This window comes from Panthera pardus, unplaced genomic scaffold (genome assembly GCF_024362965.1).
Source record: "Panthera pardus isolate Hobbes unplaced genomic scaffold, ASM2436296v1 HiC_scaffold_16, whole genome shotgun sequence".
In the NCBI taxonomy this organism is placed as follows: domain Eukaryota; kingdom Metazoa; phylum Chordata; class Mammalia; order Carnivora; family Felidae; genus Panthera; species Panthera pardus.
The window spans coordinates 6,967,248-6,990,124 of NW_026526721.1; the positions used below are offsets into that span (position 1 = coordinate 6,967,248).

Genomic DNA, 22,877 nt, shown 5'->3' on the forward strand with positions numbered 1-22,877 from the left:
CTGAGGGTCTCGTTCTCTACTTCAGAGGGAGGTCCTCCAGAGCAAGTAGCAGACTGGAGGTCGCAGGAAGGAGCAAGAAGACGATGCCATTAGAGCAGCTAAGCTCCCCTCCCAGATCCCATAATTGGTTTCCGCTCAGATCGCCTCTGGAAGGATCTCGAGTCCTTCTGTTTTACGAGACCGCCTTTTGTTTTTGGTAGTTGTAGGCTGACATTATGGGATGGAGGATGGATGGTGTGATTTCTGGGTCTGCCTGGGGTTTGTCTACACCACGTCTGAAACACCAGTGTGGGGAACACCAGCTGGGAGGGTACTTGAGATCACATTCTTGAGCTTTCTGGAAGGCCATTTTTGGCCGGCTGACATTTTGGGGGGGTTAATCCAGAAAATTGATTCCTGAAACTTGGCGTTTCTGAGATGCCTAGTAAACTAGGGGATTCTTGGGAGAAAGTAGGAGGCATTAAAGCAAAGATTAGCCTGCATGTACCCACTCGTGCGGATTTGGGCTTTGGGACAGAAGAATTAGTTCTATCGAGCGATCAATCCAACTGTAATGCTGCTTAGCTCTTTCTTTAGGGAAGCCTTTCCACTTTTCCTGGGTTTTAACTGTGAAAGAGGATTGTGGAGATTGAGATTGAGAGAGGGCCCCAGAAAGGTGCCAGGAGGCCGGACTCTGGTTTGTCTTCTCTGCTGTTGAACCAGGGTGTGACTTTTCCTCGACTCAGGAGACCGCATGATTCGCAGGAAAACAGAGGCTGGGCCAGAATCCCGAGTTTGAGGCTCTGCTTGTCCGCTTACCAGCTCTGTGGTCTTTGTAAGCCCAAGTTGCCTTACCAGGAGAATTGAGGATAGCAATAATCACCTTCCAGGCTCTCTCAATCAGTGGGCCCGACGAGTAATGCCCCCACAGGCCCTGCAGTTTGGACTGACGAACGAGGCCATTACTGTCCTGCAGAGAAATAGGGGTAGCCTTGCTGTGTTCAGGGGCTCGCGATGCATTTGTTTTTCATACCCAGACTGAGCTGTTCTATCTACTCTGAGATGAGAAGAGAGAACCCCTTCTTTAGAACCCCACCCCCTTCTTTAGAACCCCACCCCCTTTCTTTAGAGAGGGCCGGCCTTGAACATCTGGTCTTGGGATTGCAAACCCTGCTCAGATTCCAGAAGGTCAGGCCGGCACAGGACAGTTCTGGTAGCTAGCTCCTTTCCCAGCCAGAGAAAAAGCGACTGTTGAGTGAAGTCTGTTAATTGCACCTTGTGAATTGCTGCACATCGGAAACTCAGAGAAATTTCAGGTGAGAAGAGAGTGTCCTAAAAACGGGGCGCTGGTTAAACAGGCAGGTGTGAGGGAGACCAGAGGGGGTCTTACCCGCCCCCTGGAAGCTGTCACTGTCACCTGTGTAGTGTGGCCCGTCTCGGCAGCAGTCTCTACCACGTTTCTGCTCTGAGGTGGCCCCGCAGAGGCCGGAGTCCCAGTCCCAGTCCCGGTCCCCAGAGTCACGGGGGATGAAACTTCCCATTCTTGGGGCTGAAACAGAGCTCCCCGTCTTTTCCATCCTCCTCCCCCTCCCCCACCTCCCCTCCTGTGCCCAGCTGGCCACCAGGTTCTGCATTCCTGGCTCCTGCATTCCTTGGCTGCCCTGGCCTCCCTCCCTGGCTGGGCCTCGCCAGCTGCTTGGTCCCGGCCTCCCCCTCCCTGCAGTCAATGCCTGGTGAATCCTCCCGGAAGCCTCTTCGGAAACTCGGTGCCCCAGATGCTCTGGGATCTCCAGCTGGGATTTTCAGAATAAGGGTCAGGCTTCTTAGCCTGTACCTCTGGGCCCTCCCGGGGGTCTGTGTCCAGCCCTCTGTGATCTACACGGGCCTGATCATCCAGCTCACGTGCCCCCCCCCCACGTCGAGCCCTCCTGCTTCACCACTTTTCTAGAACATCTGCCGGAGAGACCACCCACCTCTCTCCACACCCCCTGTTGGAGGCTGTTGTCCTGCTGTGTAAGGTTCTCCTCCACAACTCAGGAGGCGGGCAGAGATGGTAAAGACGGTTAAGCTGTTGACAGAGGGCTTTTCCCATAGTGCCTCATTTTATCCTCGCAGGAAATGTGACTGCACCACCGTATGCCCTTACAGACGAGGGCTATGAGGGTTGCCTAGTCCTCCGCCCTGGATTCCTCTCCGCTCTGAGGTCTGTAGGATTTCTGTTGTTAGGATCGCATTTAGATCCTGCCACGCCAAGCTGCAGCTGCATTTTCGTCTCCCCTGACCTATCCCCATGCTTCTTCCTGGAGCCGCTACATTGTCCCTTATTCCGTGACATAAAACCTCGGTCCACAAGCTCACTGTCTTGCAAAGCACGTCAGCTGTCCGGAGGTAAGAGAAGCACTGTGGACCCTTTTCCTCCTGCAAAACCCCAGGACAAGCTCTTTGCATGGACCGATCAGTTAATTCCCACCGAACGACTCGTTAATGATAGAGCTCATGGAAAATTCTATATGGATGGAATGCATAGCTGGAAATTGAGAAGGGCATTTTAGAAACCTCACGTCAGTGAAGGGCATTCATGGCGAGGCTCATGACTTCTATTTAAAATACGTGGGAGGGTTAAAACTTTTTTGCTTCCAAACTGTGTCCAGTACAAATAAGGTGATCTTTATGTGATGCTCTTAAACCCGTCAGAAGTCAGTGGAGATGGAAAAACTGGTTTCAGAGCTCCTGCTGGTGAGATACCAATCACCAGAGTGCCAAAGTGTTTGAGCAAAGCTGGTGGGCACAGAGTTACTTTCATAGTGAGTTCAAGGTTCTTTGAAATTCTTCACCCTTTAAGGGTACAAGGTAACCTTTCCCTGTTGGTATTCTGTAAGTATTTGGCCATTTTTTTTGTTTGTTTTAATTTTTTTTAAACATTTATTTATTTTTGAGAGACAGAGAGAGACAGAGAATGAGCAGGGGTGGGGCAGAGAGAGAGGGAGACACAGAATCCGAAGCAGGCTCCAGGCTCTGAGCTGTCAGCACAGAGCCCGACGCGGGGCTTGAACCCACAACCTGTGAGATCATGGCCTGAGCCAAAAAGTTGGATGCTTAACTGGCTGAGTCAACCCAGGCGCCCCCTGTTTTGTTTTGTTTTTTTAACAGAGCAGTAATGGCAGATGATGTTGAGAAGTATCTACATTATTAGTCTCAGTATTTTTTTTTCTTCTTTTTTTCTTTCTGCCTTTATGCTAGTTGACTTTTCTTAGGAAAGTTTCTACCCTCTTCCTGTCTGCCTCTTCCTACTCGATTCAAAATAAAAACATCAGGGTGATGCTGACAGGCAGAGTTTCACCGAAAAATGATCTGTGTTCTCCTTTGCGGCCCTGCCCCTGTTAACGTTCATTGTTGTCTTTTCTGTTCTATTATGGGTTATCTCGCCATTCAGGAACTTTGCATCTTTTGTCCATAATATTGAGATGTTAATACAATATCGATTCAGTTAACTGGCAATTATTGGTTTTCACACCCAACCTCCAAAACAATCGTATGTTATTAACAGCATTTTGATTGTTTTTTCCTGCCCAGTGTTGTTAATTTAAAAATATGAAACAGACCTCATCGTTTGCAAAGATGACATCCATGCGATCGCCGTCCTTAAGATTTGACCTGGTGATTACATCAAGACAAAATTCCTTGATGAAGGTCAGGCTCGTTTCTAAAACAGACTTGGGGATTCTGTTCCCCAAGGACATGTTTTGTTAGATGAACTTTCTTAGAAATACATAATGTTCCTTTAACCCGTGGCCTGCTCGTCCCTTGTCTGCTGTATGAAATGACTAAATATTTATGTTTTTCCAGTTGAACTTAGGAAAAAAAAAAACAAAAAAAAACAACCCTCTGGTAAATGTGTTTCCCTTAACAGAAGGCTCAGTGTAGACAGGGAGAGAAGTGGTATTTATAGTATTTTCTCTTTCTTGATGTCACCCGCCTTTCAAATGCAGCCTGTTTTCCTTCAAATGTCTCATTTTTACCGGGACCTTGAGGCAGATCACGGTCCCCAGACCGAGGGGCCGTAGAGCTGTTTTGCTGCTGTGTGTTTTGTTTTGGTGGCAACTGTCAGCCACGCCTTCCCCTCCGAGATCAGCTTGATGCTTTCGCGTGGGAATGGCAAGGCTAAAAAGGGATGAAGGGACCTTCCTTCAAGAGCGACGTGGCTTTGTAAGGGTCCACGTGTCTGGGCGTGTTGAGGTTTATATCCATTTCGTTGTCCCCACGAAGGAAGAATGGGGAGGAGGCACCATGGATGGAGTTTGATTTAGTGTCTTCAGGGGCAAAAGATTGCGCCCAGAGCCCAAAATGAAACGGAACCGAGCAGTAGGCAAGCCAGACCCGACCGAGCTGATGAAGAAGCGTGCGGTCACGGCCGGCGTGCGGCTCAGACGTGATTCACGGGAGACCCTTGCCCTTTTTTCCCCCGGCAGAGCTGCTGGTTTACTTTGGCAACATTTCTTCATGACGCAGGTTAACAGGAGTCCCTTCAGGAGATCCTATAGGATTCCAAGAACTGCCTCACTGAGTTCTAAGTGCGAGCAGAAGACAGGCCAGTGATTCACCAGTGGAGACATGCACAGGCGCACACACTAACGACGTCAGACGGAAGGAAGCTTACGTTTTGAGCTACTAACCAGCTGCAGGAAGCAGGAGAGCTTCTAGGGAGACCCGGACCGCTCATATTTTCTCGTTTTTTGAACTCCCGTCTCCCTAGGGTTTGTCCTTCCCAGCAGTGACTCATCACAGGGACTCAGGCGGGTCTCTGGGCGGGTCTTCCCAGATTTCCTGTGCCATCACCCTCCCTTCCTTGCCAGTTACTTCCGGCTCCTTGTCTCGTGGCTTCTAGAGCACAGGTGTGCGGGGTTCAGCTCCTGCGGGCCGGCTACGGTGATCCTGTGCCTCTCTATCCAACTCTGCGCTTGGGGACAGCTGTTGGCTCCTTGCGGTTGGCCGTGATGGGAATGGTTACTCCACAGAAATTGCCAAATGCTTCATACCAGTTTTCCCTCGGAGAGCTGGTTGTTAAGCATCGAACGGCGCGTCACTTCTTTTGGGGCTCACCACCTGCCAGGGCGGACCCCACCACCGTGCTGTTGCGTCTGGCCTCTCCTCTGGCTCTTCCAGAGTGGGCCGTCCCTCGTTCCTCTCTCTCTCTCTCTCTCTGGAATCTCTGTGTCTACTCCTCCACCGGTTCCCTCTATCCCACTTGTGAACATACCTTCTTTCCTCATCACCGACAAAGAGCAGTGAACAAAGGGGGTTGTAAACCTCTTGAGGGCAAGACTGCGTGTGCCCTGCTGCATCCTTAGCTGCTAGCAGTTTCTGAAACAAGGAGGCACGTGACAAGTGTTGAGTGGGCGGGCGAACCGGTGCTTTTTCCTTGAGCTTCTCTCCCTTCCTCTCTCTTGGCTGCTCCACTCCTCTTATGGAGCTTCTCGCGGATTATAGAGGCAGGTCGCCCAACGTTTCTGAGCTCACACTCTGAGTGGATGTAGAGGTGTACAGATGTAGAGAAAGCCATTCTCCTTCTACCACGCCTCTCCCAAGGGCACTCACTCACCTTCGTGCCTTTGCTCACATCTCCTCCACCTTGCCCGCTCTCTGCCCCATTCCCACCTATCAAATACTAAGTGCCTGTCACATACTGACTCCCCCAAAGAGGCATCACCATTCCATGGCGCTGCATGCAGTTGTCTCCTCTCCTGTACCTCTCTCACGACTCTCTCCCCCCACCCCCATTCTGCATCCAGTCGGTCATTTAACTACAAGTATTATCCCCCCACCAAGCCCTGTGTTTATTGAGGGCATGTCCTCACCTCCAGTGCTGGATGCTTAATACATGTGCAGATTGCGATGGGCCACTTCCCTTAATGATCGTTATTTGTTTTCTAAGTCCTAGGTCTAGTGTTCATGTAGAGAGATTTATGGGCTAATTTCCAGCAGATCGTTTTATTTTATTTTATTTTATTTTATTTTATTTTATTTTATTTTATTTTATTTTATTTTTAAGTGTTTATTTATTTTTTAAAAATTTTTAATGTTCATTTTTGAGACAGAGAGAGCAGAGAGAGACGGAAACACAGAATCCGAAGCAGGCTCCAGGCTCCGAGCTGTCAGCCCAGAGCCGGACGTGGGGCTTGAACTCACGAGCCGTGAGATCATGAGCTGAGCCGAAGTCAGACACTTAACCGACTAAGCCACCCAGGTGCCCCAAATGTTTATTTATTTTTGAGAGAGAGAGAGCGAGAGAGAGAGAGCAAGAGAGCCTGCAAGTGGGGGAGGGGCAGAGAGAGAGAGAGAGGGAGACAGAGGATCCGGAGCAGGCTCTGCGCTGACAGCACAGAGCCCGAAGTAGGGCTGGATCCCACCAACGGTGACATCGTGACCCGAGCCGAAGTCAGACGCCCACCTGACTGAGCCACCCAGGCGCCCCAGATCACTTTATTGTAAAGTTCCAACTGTGGAGCATATTCAGCACATCTGTCTGAGTTGGATACAGACGGCGAAAGCGACTATTGTTCGCAGGTACCAGAGCGAATAGGGTGTTTTCTGCCTTCAGGGTTGGTCCATTCTGTTTTTCCCCACCCGGAGCAGAAGCCCAGAGGATGTCCTGCAGTTACTCCCAGACAGCCACAGCCTATCGGTTTGGTCCTCAGGTGCCTGCCCTCATGGACCTGAGAGGGCTGCCACAGCCCCAAGTGTCACACAGAGAGGACAGGCCCCCCGCCTGGAGACTCTTCCCCGAAGTGCTCCAGCTCATTCCCCCGGTGTCGAGTGGCCCATCCCTAACCTGCCAGTGACAAGAAGAGGGGTGGCCCGGGGTCGGCTTTGCCCTTGAGGTGGGGGAGGGTCACTAGCCTTCCCGGGGCCTGGTGGGATGTGGGTGCCTTCTGCGAAGGGGGCGGGGCCGCACACGCGCGCGGCCGCCTCTGCGGCCTTCCGGGGGCTGTGAGCGAGCCAGCCGAGGTCGCCGTGACCGTGGAGGTGATCGCAGCCCCTCCGTCCCGGGCATCCTTCCGTCCGTCCCTCGTGGCGATGGAGCCTTCTCTCGAAAGGCTGCCGTTCGCCCCGTGTCCGGGCTGTTCCCTGTCGCGGAGGGCACGGAGCGCTGTCTGGACGTGGAGGTGGGCGCCTTCCCGGGAGCGGGCCTCGCCGTGGAGCCTGCGCCGCGGCGGACCCGAGGTGGCCAGGAGGGTCTGGGTGTGGGGAGCGGCTCCGCGTGCAGGGTGCTCGGGGAACCGGGAGGCCCCGCGGCGCTGAACATAGCGGTGTCTTCGTCTGTCCGCCTGGCGCTGCCACGAGCACCGCCGCGCTGGACTTGCACCGCCTGTCACCTGCACCTCCCCTCCCTGACCTGCGCCACCTCCCTGTCACCCGCGGCACCTCTCCCTGACCCCCGACTCTCGCCGCCCCGCCCTGACCCGCCTCGCCTCTCCCTGACCCGCGCCGCCTCTCCGTGACCCTCCTCACCTCTCCCTGACCCATGCCCCTCCGTGACCCGCCTCACCTCTCCCTGACCCATGCCCCTCCGTGACCCGCCTCACCTCTCCCTGACCCTCGCCGCCCCTCCCTGACCCGCCTCACCTCTCCCTGACCCATGCCCCTCCGTGACCCACCTCATCTCTCCCTGACCCACGCCCCTCTGTGACCCGCCTCACCTCTCCCTGACCCTCGCCGCCCCTCCCTGACCCGCCTCACCTCTCCCTGACCCTCGCCACCCCTCCCTGACCCGCCTCACCTCTCCCTGACCCATGCCCCTCCGTGACCCGCCTCGCCTCTCCCTGACCCGCGCCCCTCCCTGAGCCGCGCAGCCTCTCCGTGACCCGCCTCACCTCTCCCTGACCCTCGCCGTCCCTCCCTGACCCGTGCTGCCTCTCCGTGACCCGCCTCACCTCTCCCTGACCCACGCCCCTCTGTGACCCGCCTCACCTCTCCCTGACCCTCGCCGTCCCTCCCTGACCCGTGCCGCCTCTCCGTGACCCGCCTCACCTCTCCCTGACCCGCGCCCCTCTGTGACCCGCCTCACCTCTCCCTGACCCTCTCCACCCCTCCCTGACCCGCCTCACCTCTCCCTGACCCTCGCCGCCCCTCCCTGACCCGCCTCACCTCTCCCTGACGCGTGCCGCCTCTCCGTGACCCGCACCCCTCCGTGACCCGCACCCCTCCGTGACCCGCACCGCCTCTCCCTGACCCGTGCCACATCATTGTCACCTGTGCCACCTCTCCCTGACCTGTGCCGCCTCTCACAGTGCCCCCTGTCTCTCATTCACGCCGTCTGTTACCCACAATACCTCTCTCCCACCCGCACCCCCGTCTCTCGCCCACAGCTTGCAGACGAGCAAACTGGGGTGCAGAGCTGCTCCGGCAGCTGCCGTGTGTCAGCCCGAGCCTGGGACTCCCAGCCCGGGGCTCCGTCTGCGGCACCAAGGCTGCTCTGGCAAATGAACTTGCCCCTCAGATGCTCAGACGCGTCTGGCTCCACCCGCGTCCAGTGGGCACTCTCTAATGACCACATCCTTCTTCCTGTGACTGTGGAGACTTTGGAGCCACACGGAATCCGAGGGTGGTGGGGACTGTAGTCCTTGGCGGTGGCAGGGCTGGGGGCGGGGTGGGGGGGGCGGGCGGTGTCCTCATAGGGCCACGTGGTCCTCTGCTCTCTGCTTTTGGCGGGACCAGGGGCTGTTGGGCAGGGTTAAGCAGTGTGCTCTTAAACCAGAGCTCTCAAATGGCTGTCTTTTTTGAGTTCTGGAGTCTGGTTTGCAAAATTTTCGCTTTGGCTGGGCCAGCTGTTAGCCTCACGCGGCTGGTAGCGTGCCTTTCTCTGGCAAAGCTTCTCTCCCCGGACTTCGTGACATTTTTTTGGATCCTTTGTGTCTTCTCAGCTGTGTTATGGATAATTTATGTTGTCAGATAAGTGCCCTCTGGATAAATGAAATATTAATAACGCCATAATGCTAATTTAAAAATACCCATTGCACATATTTAATAGAATCTTCTCTGGGCTTTACTCTTGTCTTTAAATCAGGTCCAGCAATATTCAGTCATAAATCCAGTTACTCCTTCGGCATGTTGAGGTTCTGGCACTAAAGGATGCTCTGAGATGACATAGGATAGTAAATCTCAGCCCATGCTTTTAAAAAACTCTTACCCCCTCTTCGGCAATTGGAAACTAAATACTACTCTGACCACTTGTCCGTGGAAAGCATTTAACCAAGCGATAATCAATATTGCCTTTTGGATTTGGAGAAAAAGAAACTTGGGAACACCTTTGGTAACTCAGGGTCTGCGCGGCCACACAGAGCATGATCTACTTCACCGTTCCCTTCCCCTTTCCTGCTGAGCACCGTGTCCCTGATCAAGGGAGGCCGGCACCAGGCCACCAAGGCCGGATGGGTACAAGTCGCACATCACTGTCAAGAAAACAGTTCGGAAATCCGTCCAGTAACCTAAAAGGATTATTGCGTAGTTGTTTTTTTTTTTTCTTTTTTTTTTCCTGGTTATCGAAATGAATATTCTTTGTTCTGAAAATTAGGAACATACCCCAAAGAAGATCACCGAGAAAATAAGACTCCCTCGTGTTGGAACCTCAAAGCCGCTTCTGTGAGCGACTCCGTACCCTTCCTTAGAGCCGCCCCCTTCCCTTTCCGCCTTCCCTTTTGTCTTTCATCCAGCTCGTGTTGGTCTTTTTACAATATTGGAATCACGTTACGCATGTGGTTTTGGATTCTAATATTTTCCCGAGAATTTACATTTTCCCATATCACAGCAGACACTTTGTGGGGACTGGGGCAGCCGGACGAACTGTCCCAGAGCCCAGGCCCAGAGACTTTAGGTGGACTTGGCTGGTGCCCCGAGCAGAGTGGGAGAGCCGGCGGGACCGTGGAAACATTTATAAATACTATCGCCCCTTGCAAATATTGATTTTGATGCAACACTTAAGACATTTTCTAGTTTGAAAATATTTTCAACTGAAACAGTTGCCATTTGCAATTTGTCATGTTGTGAGGATTCCGTTAAATGTAACATTTTGGGATTGGATATTTTACTTGGAAAGTTGCATGAGCCCTGAAATTCCTGTATCGCCAAAAAAAGAGATTGGATTTTAGAGCTGTGGCAACAGGCGTATTCTAAGGAAGACTCCCCGCCCCCCCCCTCCCTTATTTCAGTTTGGTAGTGTGTCTAATGTTTCTAAAAACACGGATCCTCCTAAGCATCTACAAATTAAAAGGATTGTTTCTTTCCTGGAACTAAAATGATTGCTTAATTACAGTTCCCAGGATGTTTAATAAACCTTGTTACTCTTTGTTTGAGCAGACGAAAGGGCTCAAGGATGGAGAAACCATGATTACTAAAGCTGGGGTCTGCAAAGGAAGGAAAACATGTTCAAAATATTTTCTTTGCAAAAGTGTATGTGTGCTTTACTATGCCAGTTCAGGCTTGGCTTTTATTTCACTCCTAATTTTTGTTTCTTAACGCTGAGCTTTCCTGGGGAGATGTTGTCACCCCTCTCCCTCCTGCCTGTTTTTAAGGGGAGGATTTTAAATTCATTCTCCTTTTAGGATTTTTTTTTTTTTTAGACGGGGAGAGAGAGTATGAGCAGGGGAGAAGGGAAGAGGGAGAGAGAGAGAAAATCTTAAGCAGACTCCACGCACAGCGCAGAGCATCACTCGGGGTCGGTCCCATGACCCTGGGATCGTGACCTGAGCCAAAATCAAGAGTTGGATGCTCAACCGACCGAGCCACCCAGGCGCCCCTCTTTTTAGGATATTTTAAAATAATATTTAAGAAATAGGTTTGGCCACTAAGCACACGTTTGATCCTTGGTATTAATATTTGGGGGGAAAACCCCAAGGTTTAATATATTTAAATTCTTTTTCAGGTGTTCCACGATCTTTGAAGACCCAAGAAAAGCAGTGTTGGCCAAAAGCAAGACAAATGACTCACAGAGAAAAAAGATGGTGGGGCCAAGGGCAATTAAAGGTAAAACAAAATCCCGGATAACCCTACCTCTCCTAGGCAAGAATTTTTTTTTTTTAAATAAGAATCTATAAATATTTGGTACTTGAATATTTGATATTTGTGCTCCAAAACCTCCCGAGACCTTCCCTTGGTGGGGAGGTGGGTGAAATGGAGGATGACGATTGAAGAGCACATTTATCATGATGAAGACAAATTAAAATCAAAAACCGAAGACCCTTCTTTGGATTGTTTGATGTATGTTGAGGGATTGTGTTGGTTCCACTGATCCTTCCCCCGAGTGAGATGCCCCTGGCCCGGCATGGTCTGCTGGCCCCCGCCCCTGACACAGGGGATGGTTGGTTGTGTCCCTGCTTCGCAAGTATTGACCTTGTCATCACCCTTTTCTCCACTTCCTTCTGTTCTCGTCTGCTCCTTCCAGAAGAGCCGGAGGCCAAGGGCAGTGACTACAGATACTTATGCTTTATGATACGTACATTTTCCTGTCATATCACCAAATTCGCTCTGTGGCTATTTTATAGTTATTTGACTTGTATTCAATGGAAGCCTCATCTCAAGAGGCAGACACAGGGAAAGGTGGGGGATTTCAGCACTTTATCTACAAAATGTGTCCTTTGGCTGCGGAGAACTATCAGGCTTCCCTCAGAAAAGCATTTCAGGGGTTGGAAGAGGTTATGGTGGGGCCTACATTAACACTCATTTGGGCCACGGAACTTAAAAAATCTCTTTTTTGCCAAAATGAAGCCAGGAGTGGTTAGTAGATGGGACGGTAATGCACAGTGCCTGGGATGCTCCTTGAGCCGAGGTGGTAGTCTGGTAAAAAAGAGTGGAAAATAAATCGGATACGATTCCTGAGGCACACCCTCCCCCTTACCCTTCCCTAAATCAGGCCTCCTAATCTTCATCAGTTGAACTATTGGACAAGTCCCTCAGTAAAGGTGCATTTGTTTTCCCCAGCAGCTGGCACAAACAGATCGCCAGCTCTGGAGGCTGGATGCCGAGGTCAAGGTGTGGACAGAGTTGCTTCCTTCCGAGGCTGCGAGGGAGAGTCTGCCCCAGGCCTCTCCCCTTGGCGTGTGATGGCCATCTTCTCCCTGGGTGTTCGTATCTTCTGCCCTCTAGATGAGTAAGGACACCAGTCGTATTGGCTTAGGGCCTACCCTATGACCTCACTTTAACTCAATAACTTCTTTTTTTAAAAATTTTTTACTAATGTTTTTTTGATTGAGAGAGAGAGAGAGAGACAAAGTGCAAGCAGGGGAGAGGCAGAGAAAGAGAGAGGGAGACATAGAATCTGAAACAGGCTCCAGGCTCTGAGCTGTCGGCACAGAGCCCGATGCAGAGCTTGAACTCATGATTTGTGAGATCATGACCTGAGCGAAAGTTGGCCTCTTAACCGACTGAGCCACCCAGGTGCCCTTTTTTTTTTTTTTCTATTTTTTTAAATGTTTATTTATTTTTGAGAGAGAGAGAGAGAGAGAGCGAGCAGGGGAGGGACAGACAGAATCTGAAGCAGGCTCCAGGCTCTGAGCTGTCAGCCAGGAGCCTGATGCAGGGCTCGAACCCATGAACTGTGAGATCAGGACCTGAGCCAAAATCAAGAGTCAGATGTCTAACAAGCTGAGCCACCCAGGCGCCCCCAACATTCAGTTTTTAAGTCAAGGATGTTTCCAGTCAATTGACAAAGGTCCCTTATGAATTTGTTTATTGAGAATCATTCCTCTCAAAGTTGCAGCATTTTACACAGTATCAAATCTCTGCTCTCTCAATCATAGCAGTTACCACTTCCTAAGTGCTTATTGTGTACCTAGGACCACAAGAGGTTTCTTGGGCGTGATTTAACGCAACTTCACAAAAGCCTGGTGGAGTTGGCCGCGGAGGGAGAGCCCAAGAGTGGTCCCCACTCAGGTACTCACCAGTTGGGAACAGACCCCGGCCAAACCCGGTATTCACAGCTGTGTGCCATCAGTTTGGAGGTAGATAACCGAGGAGTCTCTTCTCCCCGCTTCTGACATCAGGTATGTGGTGCCTTTTTCAACACCATCAACGAATTTTCCAACTCTCCGACCCCAGCCGGGTATCCTACGATTTAATTCGGTTCTGACACTCCCTGGGGTTAGTGTCACACCCCAGACATGAAGGGCTCCGTCCCGCAAGACTGACCTCCTCCATCTACTTCAGATGCCAATTCAAGGTACCGGGTCCCTCCCCAGATTGCCCACATTTCTGTCCAACTTGCCTACAGGCCCGGGGTTCCCACATCCCCTTCCATGATTCAGTAATTTGCTACAAGGACACAGAACTCAGGAGAAGGCTGCACTCACTCTTACAGTCTGTTATAAAGGATACAGGTGAACATGGTGAGATCTAGAAGGGGCCTGAGAACGGGTGCTTCTGTCCCCATGGAGTTGGAATGTATCACCCTCTTGGCTCTGACTCCTGTCATTTGGGTATATATATTTTTTAAGTTTTCATCACAAAGGCATATGGATTATTTAAAGTTTTTTTCATGTTTATTTTTGAGAGAGAGAGAGAGAGACAGAGCGTGAGTGGGGGAGGGGCAGAGAGAGAGGGAGACTCAGAATCTGAAGCAGGTTCCAGGCTCTGAGCTGTCAGCACAGAGCCCGACGCGGGGCTCAAACTCACAAACCATGAGATCATGACCTGAGCCGAAGTCGGACGCTTAACCAGCTGAGCCACCCAGGGGTCCCAAGGCATATCAATTATTAACTCAATCCCCAGCCCTTCTCCCTTCCCCAGAAGATGGTGGTGGGACCAAAAGCCCCAGGCTTCTCATCAAGGCGTGGTCTTCCTGGGACCTCTGTGATGCTCTCTAGGGGTCCCTCAAAGGTCACATCGTTAGATGCTTCTATCGTTCTTCTCACTCAGGAAGAGCCAATAGTTTTAAGAGCTCTGTGCCAGGAACGGGGGAAAAGACCAAATATCTTTTCTATTTTTTTTTCAAGTTTATTTATTTTGAGAGAAAGAGAGAGAGAGCAGGGGAGGGGCAGAGAGAGAGGGAGAGAGAGAATCCCAAGCAGGCTCCACACGGTCAGTGCAGAGCCTGACTCGGGGTTCAAACTCACACACCGTGAGATCGTGACCTGAGCCAAAATCAAGAGTCAGATGCTTAACCGGCTGAGCCACCCAGGCGCCCGGAAATATCTCTTCTATTATACCACAGTCATATTATCTCCATTTTACAGACGAGTAGCTATAGGCCCTACAGGGTGAAGTGGCCTTTTTCAGGTTTCTGAGAAGAGCGCCCTCCCTCCTCCATGCCTTCGAGGACCCTCTTGTCTCCCCAGCTGCACCCGTCCCCCATTCCGCACCACACCTGCGGTGCCTGGGAACCCACAGCTCCTGCCCAGACTGGCCTGAGCATCTCTAGGGCCTGCCCAGGCTTCTTTCCTGCAGTCTGTCTCGTTTGGTAGATTCTGTGTGTTTCCCTAGGCTCGAAGCATGGCCATCAGGGCAGCTGTTCGGTGGGGCATGGCAGTGTGGACTGGGGTGTCCACATGACTGTGGGAGGGCCCCTTGCATATGGACAGAACTGGGGTTGGGAAGGACAGGTAGGTCACCTCCATGTGTGCTCTTGCCCCAACCCTGCAAATATCCCTGTCTTCTCTGGACCATTTTGCACCCATGCCTCCCGCATTATGAAATGCGTATTTTACCTGTGGCACTGTGTGTCCATCCACGCTTTATACAATTATAGTAAAGTAACCCAAATCAAATATTTGCTTCTGTTTTGTGAGACATTGGCATTCTTATTTTTAAAAATCTTACTAATTTTTTAAAATGCTTATTTATTTTGAGAGAGAGCATGTGTGAGCGGGGGAGGGCAGAGGGGGGAGGACAGAGGATCGAAAGTCGGCCCTGTGCTGACGGCAGGGAACCCGATGCGGGGCTCGAACTCACGAACCGTGAGATCATGACCTGAGCCGAAGTCAGAGGTTCAAATGACTGAGCCTCCCAGGCGCCCCGACATCGGGGTATTTTTGAAAAAAGGAGGAAGAACAGTGACAAGTAGAATTCTGTTGGGTATCAGTACGTTTTATTTTTTAACATACCCAACGATGAAATAATGCTGGATCATGAAACACAAAGTCATAAACAGACACGTTACCAAATGAAGTTATCGCAGGAAACCAATATTAAAGGAGGGGTTTTTAGACAACATGGATCCAAGCTCTGCAAGGGTTCAAAGCCAGGTAAAATGGAAAATGAAAGCCTTCTCACAATGATACATGACCAAACGTCATTCATCAACAACTAAAGTTTGGAAAAATTAATCCTTAGCATCACAGAAAGAAATTAGAAGCACTCTTAAAAAAAATCCACAAAATTCCTCCCGAAGAGCAGAAAAGAATAAGCACCTGAATGGCCGCAGAACCAGTCAAGGACCTCTGTGGGAGGAGGTAGCTTGCTAAGTGGTAGAACTTTTATCCTCTTGGTCTCGAGGTGTTTTGCTTTTGAGCTGATCTGGTTTGCAAGGTGGGGCGCCATTTGCTCTGTGAATGTTTAATAAATCCCTCCGACAATGGTGATCCTGGTGGTGGTTGGAGGTTAAGGTCATATGCCTTGGTTCCCTCATGTATGGGGAGCAGGGGGGACTTTTTGTTCCCCGCCTTCCCGCCTTCCGGCCAGCCCACATGCCTCAAGGCTCCTTGGTGGCACCTCCTTGGCTCCCCTCACTGTCAACTCTCTCCTTCCTCTGGGTGTTGTCCTTGACCTTCATTGGGCACCTCTTGATATCTATATGGATTTTTTTCCCGTTCCCATCCCTTGAGGGGTGCGGTGGTGATGCATCAGTAATATATACACCCCCTTCCCTGCCATTTCCTCTCTGAAAGTACCCACAGCTTCCCCATGAAAGACAGGAGACACAAACAGTTGTTCCTTAAGTTTATCTCTCGGTTGGTCACACACTGAATGGCAGCTGTAACTTCTGTGACATTTCTGTGGTCTCGGGCATCCAGAACGTTGATTCCATTTCGTCGTATCAGGAATCCCCAGAGAGTTGGCAGGGTCCCATCCTGTGAAGTAGAAATTCGGCTGCTCCAGGAAGGGCTCTGCGAAGCTCACAGGCCCTTCGGGTAGTGGTATCTTGGTTACTCTTCAGTTTCCAAACTCATTTTGAGGGGAGGACGGGGGTTTGAGGCCCTGTCTCTTAGCTGGATGGAAATGGTGCGGTTGTGTGTTGGGAAAAGTTTCTTTCCTTTGAAATCACTGTTTGAGTTCTTTTATCTCTGTAGCTAGAAAAGTTAAAAAAATTTAAGTTTATTTATTTTGAGAGAGAGAGAGAAAGAGAGAGAATGAGCAAGGGAGGGGCAGAGAGAGAGGGACAGAGAGAATCCCAAGCAGGCTCCACACTGTCAGTGCGGAGCCTGATACGGAACTTGAACCCATGAACCGTGAGATCATGACCTGAGCTGAAACCAAGAGCCAGATGCTTCACCCACTGAGCCACCCAGGCGCCCCTAACTGGAAAAGTTTTAAGGGGGATCTTGATAGCCTGGTTATCCAAGGCATATTGTGTGTATTAGTAACTTACTGCTACAAAAATGCTGCGTAACAGCCACCCTAAATCTCAGTGGTTTGAAACAAGAAGAATTTATTTAGCTCACAAGCCTGTGGGTTGGCCATTCAGGTTGGCCTTGGTTGGCCAGTTTTGGTCTTGAGGTGTCCCTCCTGTGCCTAGGGTTCGGTTGTCTTATCAGATGATCTAGAATATTCTTGGCTGGGGATATGGGATGGCTTGGCCTTGCACCACGTGCCTCTGTTCCTCCAGCGTTCTAGCCTGGCACGTTCCTGTGGTGGCCGGAATTTGCCAGTGGAAACAATTCATGCCTCTTGGGGCTTTATCCAGGAACTGGCACACTGCCCTTCTGGTGCATTCTGGTGACTGCAGCAAGTCGTGTGGACAGCTCCCAAACAAAGGCCGGGGAAACAAACGACCTCTTAGGTGTGCGAACCACAAAGTCATATGGCAGGAGGTGTAGACACAAGGAGGGGAGGGGAACTGGAACCATCACTGTAGGTCACCGTGGGGTGACAGTACACCATGAGCTACTTAGTCTCTGTCTTGTCTAGGTATCTAGAACACTTACCGGGTGTTTGGGTTCTCCATCTGTGATAAACTGTCCCCGGACCTAGTAGCTTAAAAACAACAACTGGTTTATTATTTCTCATGGTTCTGTGGGCTGCCTGGACTCAGCTGATAGTTCCGTTTTCCTGATGTCAGCAGGGGCTGTGGCCACCTGAGAGACGATGTTCTAGAGTGTCCAGGGTGGCTGCCTTATGGGTCTGGCATAAGGTGCTGGCTGTCAGCTGGGGACCAGCCTTGGGCCTTGGCCACATTGCCGTGTGGCTCGAAGTACGGGAACTGGGTTCCCAGAGTCAGGAAGAGGAATCTTCTGGATCTACTAAGGCTTCGGCTCCAGACTTCCAGTGGAACGTTCCTTCCACCGATTTGGTGGGAAGGGATGAACTTTAACTTGTTATGAGCGGCAGGATATGTGTGCAGAGAGGCAGAATTGGGTGGGGTGAGCTGCCCCAGGGGGATACCAGGACATGTAGGAAGAACGGTTTGCTCCTGAGCGTGGGGTTGTGCAGTGGGGAGCCTTCCTTTTGTCAGGAAGGCTCGAGGATGGGCCTCTCTCAGGCCGAATGGCTTTGGGAGCAGAGTGTTGTTTCCTGGGGGGATCTCTGCTCTCCTGAGGAGACCGCCTTGGGGGAGGTGAAGGTTCTCGGGTCAGAGGAGCAGGGGTCCACGTTTGTCATCTCCTCGTTCAGCCACGCTCTCCTTGATTCGGGGAGGACTCCATGAAGCCCTTTTGGGAGACAGGCCCCAAGCACGCAGACCTGGAGGCGAAGGCTTCCCGTGAGAAGCCCGTCTTTGTTGGGAGTGGATGTGTTTGTGCCTTGAGAGGGTGGGAAAGGCAGAACACAGACGTAGTTAGGGCTCCAGGGAGCGCCTTTGCATACCCCTGGAAGAATGTGGTCGACAGCAAACTCGAGAGACAGCTCTCGTGGCTGTCGTCCTGGAATTGAACTGTTTATTTTCGTGTGGCAGTTTACTGCTGCTAAGAGTCATAGGCCGGCTTTGCACAGGAGAAGACAACGAAAAAATGGTAGGTGAAAGAAAATAGTGATGGCACCTAAAGATATAAATTGAAAGAGGGGTTTTCAGTGCCAGAGAAGACATATGGCTAAGATGTACAGAGAACCAAAGACGGGGCGGGGCGTGGTTCCTGCAGCCCAGGGGGAGGGTCCCCAGGACAAGAGAGGTGACCACAGGGTCAGTTATGACCAGAACGGTAGCCAGATAGGAGGGGGTGTCGAACGGGTGGTGGGAAGTGTGGGGAAGGAACAGCCCACCCCTCTCTCCTCCTGCCCCTGCACCGTCTCCAGATGGTGTCACAGGGACCAAACATGTTGGGGGCCAGAGGGCAAGGGAACCCTACCGAGGCAGCCTGTGGGGGTCAGCCGTGGGGGCACGGGGCAGGGAAGGGGGCCGTGGAGGGTGGCTCTGGGGATGGGAGGGGACAGATGGACAGGAACCAGAACATGCTGGTTTATAATCTGAATAAAGGAATATATTGGATGAGGTCTTTATCCTTAGAGTATGGGCACCTTTAAATTTAACTCATTTAAATTTAAATTAAATTCTAAAATGAATTAACATATCTTCCTCGTATAGGGCTTAACCAGTTCATCTTGTCAAACCGAAATGTCTTAGCGGCCTCGGAGTCAGGCCAGTGCGACTTGAATCCTGGCTCCGTTGCTTATTAAGCAGGTGATCCCGAACAAATCGGTGACCCTTCCTGGGTCTCCATGTCCCCGACTGGACAGTGGGGATGCTGACTCTCAGACGGTGGTTCAGATAAAATGAGAAAATTCCTGTGGAGCCCTTGGTCCAAGGGCTGCTGCTTAGGCATTCAATGAGTGATAGCTGTGCTTTTCATTAAGAGCCTGTGAACTTTTAAAGACGTTTAGGTATTAGTTTTTGGGTTTTTTTTATGTTTATTTTTGAGAGAGAGCGTGAGCAGGGGAGGAGCAGAGAGAGAGAGGGAGACACAGAATCCCAAGCAGGCTCTAAGCTCTGAGCTGTCGGCACAGAGCCCGACGCGGGGCTCGAACCCACGAACGCTGAGATCGTGACCTGAGCTGAAATCAGACGCTTAGCCCACTGAGCCCCGCAGGCGCCCCTCATTTCTTCCTTTAAACGATCCCTCACCGGTGCTGCCCGTGTACCATGGTGTGTGTGAGCTGCCTGTGACGTGGGTTTGTTGGGGCTTGTCAGACCACTGTCTCACTGGCCCTCAAAGGCAGTGACATCCCCGGCAGGAGAGAAGTGGATTTTCCAGGAGCTTCCTCAGGGCGCTTCCTGCCCTAGCAAGGTGCTTGCTGGGGCAAACGCGTTCAAAAACGGTGATTCTTTTACCATAGTGTGTGGCGTTCGGTCCTAATGGGAAACAAAGCGTGGAAACGTGGTTATTGACGACTGTCCCTTTTGTCACCCAGCTGCCTCAGGTTCTGAGCGGATGGTGAATGAGCTGGTCGACTGAAGGACATGGTTCAGACTGTCCCGGACCCAGCAGCTCATATCAAGGTAGGTTTCATCTCGACCGGGGAGCTGCTCTTGCTTCCTCCTTGGCTGCATTTTGGTGGATGCCGGCCCGCACATCAGCCCGTGCGGGGGGCAGCCAGCCTCTGCTGTGGGCCGGGTCCGGCCCGCCACCTGTTTTTAGACCGCCATGAGCTAAGATAATGGTTTTCACAATATGGAGCGGTTGAAAACAATCAAAAGAAGAAGAATATTTCCTAACCCGTGGTAAATTAGATCTCGTTGTCCATAAAGAAAGTTTTGCTGGGACGCAGCCACGCTCCCTTGTTTCCACACTGTGTGTGGCTGCTTTCGTGTCCTGACGGCAGAGCTGAGTGGCGGCGACCAAGACCGCGTGATCCGCAAAGCTGAAAGTATTTACTGTCTGACCTTCAGCAGAAGATGGCTGACCCCTGAATTGACACAGAAGCCACATCCGGATTCTTCCAGCTTCTGTTTTAACGCCACCCCCTTGCCCCTTGCCGGGGGTTACCTGGGAGGACACCGGAGGCTGTGCCCTCGCACTTCCTGTGCCCAGGGGTGGTTTTACCTGGCCACGCCCGCACGTGGCACCTGTTCCACCTGTTCCCCAGCTGCACCTCCCCGTGTCTTTGGAGGTGAGGCAACAAGGTTGAGTCCCGAGCCACCCGGGAGTCGTGAGAGGAAGCCGGCCCGTTTGGCACACACGGGCACAGCCGCCGGGAGGAAGTAAAGAGATGGCTTTAGTAACTTGACCCAAATAAAAGTTACAGAAAACACTGGGGCTTGAGCTACATTACCCAGATCGGCTGTCTACACCTGTGCTAGTTAGTTCAGCTGTCTACACTGGCCCAAATCATTCGCCACCTTGCCAGTTCTGCACGTCCCCTGCGTGTATTCATTTTCCCTAAGTGGCCTCGTAGGTTTCACTGATCTAAATGTTCTTTGCCTGAAACATTTCCTGAAAACGGAAAGTGGCTTCTAATTGAAAGGAAAGTTCACCCTTTTTTGGCCAAAATATGAAGTGCCCTCCAACGTCATGCACACACACGCACACATCTTAAAAGCAACGCGCTTGGGAGTGCTATGTACCGGGTGTAATTCACGCTCTTCCACGTTTGACCGCGGATTTAGAAGGAACGGGTTCAGTGCGTTGTTCAAGGTTGGTGGGTGCTCCCGAAGCGTCAGAAAGAGGGGCTCCCCAAGGAGTGTTGAGCCTTCAGCGTCGGGGAGGAGCAGACCTCTGTGGCGGACACTGTCGTGTGGCTTGTGTGCGATGTCTCACCGGGGCCGGGACAGTTATGCCTGTAACACGTGCAGTGGGCAGTCTCCCGTGGACGTGGTAAGGCTCCTTCGGAAATTCCTGGGGCGTATTTGGCAAGCGTGTCCGTGCCACACAGGGACGGGGGAGGGGGAAGGCTTTTTCCGTTTCGTCTTTGTTGACCGTGAAGCTGAGGGATGCAAATAAAAGCTCATGGAGAAGGCCAGACGAGAAGAATCTTCTGTGCCTCAGGCTATGAAGGTCAACCACCCGAAGTCATCATGGTTGGCATTTTATTCCTAGCCAACGGGAAGGAAAAGCTGAAGTCAGCAAGAAATCATTAGGGCTTGTTTTTAAAAGCTAATTCATCAAATGCAAACAGTCTTAGATAAACCCAAGAAGCATGATCTCTGATGATGTGTTTAGTGGACAGGTCGGCATTTGATCTCAGGAGCGAGCTGTATTTCCAGCTCTCATTTCTCTCATTATCATCATAGCCGTTACCATAAATGTAAGTGAAGGCTGAAGAGAAAGAGAACCAGGAGAATTTTTTTTAATACATATCAACTCAGGAAGTAAAAATAAAAAAGAAATCTCAACTCACATTGCTTCTGTGTTTTGAAGATGAACTGGCAGTTAGAAGTGCCGTTATTAGCAGCTGATGTTGGCTCTGAGTTGCAGAGAATTATATTACAGACATTTGTTTCCTTTGTAAAATCTATCAAATTCCAGCTATTGGAATTTGAATAATTATTCCTGGACTTCCTCCCCCCTTTTTTTTTGTACATGAGATTGGTATCCTTGCCAAAAAAGTTAAGAAAATAGATGGCCTTCCACGGCTTCCTTAAAACACCTGATTTGGGAAATTTATTCACTAAAATTTTATGTGCTGTGAAGTCTCTGGTTCTGGGCTGAGTGCAGCTTTTATTTCTGGGAGGGGAAGTTCTTATAAATGGCATATGAACTGTTCCACTTGATGTGTTAATGTAAATAGTGGAAGATTTTGTCTTTGGCTCATTGCTACTGAGCGTTTTTTTTTTTTTTTCCTCATCTGAAAAGGACCTGAATTCCCCACAGAAGTGACTTAACATTGCAGGTGTGCGTGGAAACAGACGTTTATGACTCCACATTTGTGTCCATAGTCTGATCCGGAGGGAAGTCATGTTCCTTTCATATTTAAGAAATTTATTCTCCATGATTTACTATAACTCTCTTCTGCCAGAACAAATTACTTTTCCCCTTTTATATGTTTAAGGAGCTAGAAATAATAATAATAAAAGGGAGGGATGGTAAGTAACTGTGAAATATAGAACATTCTTGATTTAAAAGAATATTAAGAGTTGTGGCAATTTCGTTGACAAAGAGAATGAGCAGAACTTTAATAAGAAAACATTTTCAGCTTATTCTCTGTCGGTGCTAATACCAAGTCACTAAGCACATTTTAATTTGTCTTTCTCTGCTGGTCCTTCCACGTCCTGTCTTATGCTAGAAATTATACTTCTGTGTCACATAAGCATGATCTTAGCATGTCAGGTGTGTGACCATGCTTCTGCTCTGCTGGGTGGGTACAGTCCATGGCTGTCAAACGTCAACCCACGCTATTATCCCAAGGAGGGAAAGACTTGCAGATTTATTTTGTTAGGATTCGAGATTTTGGTCATTAATTCTCATTCTAATGTTTATTTTTGGGAGAGAGAGAGAGAGAGAGAGAGAGCGAGCACGAGTGGTAGAGGGGCAGAGAGAGAGAGGGAGACGCAGAATCGGAAGCAGGCTCCAGGCTCTGAGCTGTCAGCTCAGAGCCCGACACAGGGCTCGAACTCGTGAACCACGAAATCACGATCTGAGCCGAAGTCAGATGCTTAACCAACCCAGGCGCCCCCCATTAGTTCTCATTCTGATAAAGGAATTTTTGATTCACGTTATTGCGTTTCTTCTCAAGAATTTCATCCTCTTAATACTTCCATATACTAACATTTGAGGAAAAGGATTAACATATTAGTCAAGTTTACAGCTTTAAAGAGACAGCCGATT

The 22,877-nt window shown here is 50.6% G+C and overlaps 1 protein-coding gene across 3 annotated transcripts in view; it reads left to right on the forward strand.

Annotated features, from left to right (window-relative positions):
• The window catches only part of ERG (ETS transcription factor ERG), a 264,354-nt gene that overhangs the window by 60,772 nt on the left and 180,705 nt on the right, over window positions 1-22,877 (forward strand). For all 3 annotated transcript variants that reach the window (XM_019420350.2, XM_019420352.2, XM_019420349.2), the window contains exons 2-3: window positions 10,898-10,998; window positions 19,525-19,612. In XM_019420350.2, coding sequence (XP_019275895.1) covers window positions 19,574-19,612 — 39 coding nt within the window. In that variant the 5' untranslated portion in view covers window positions 10,898-10,998; window positions 19,525-19,573. The remainder of the gene's footprint in view (window positions 1-10,897; window positions 10,999-19,524; window positions 19,613-22,877) is intronic.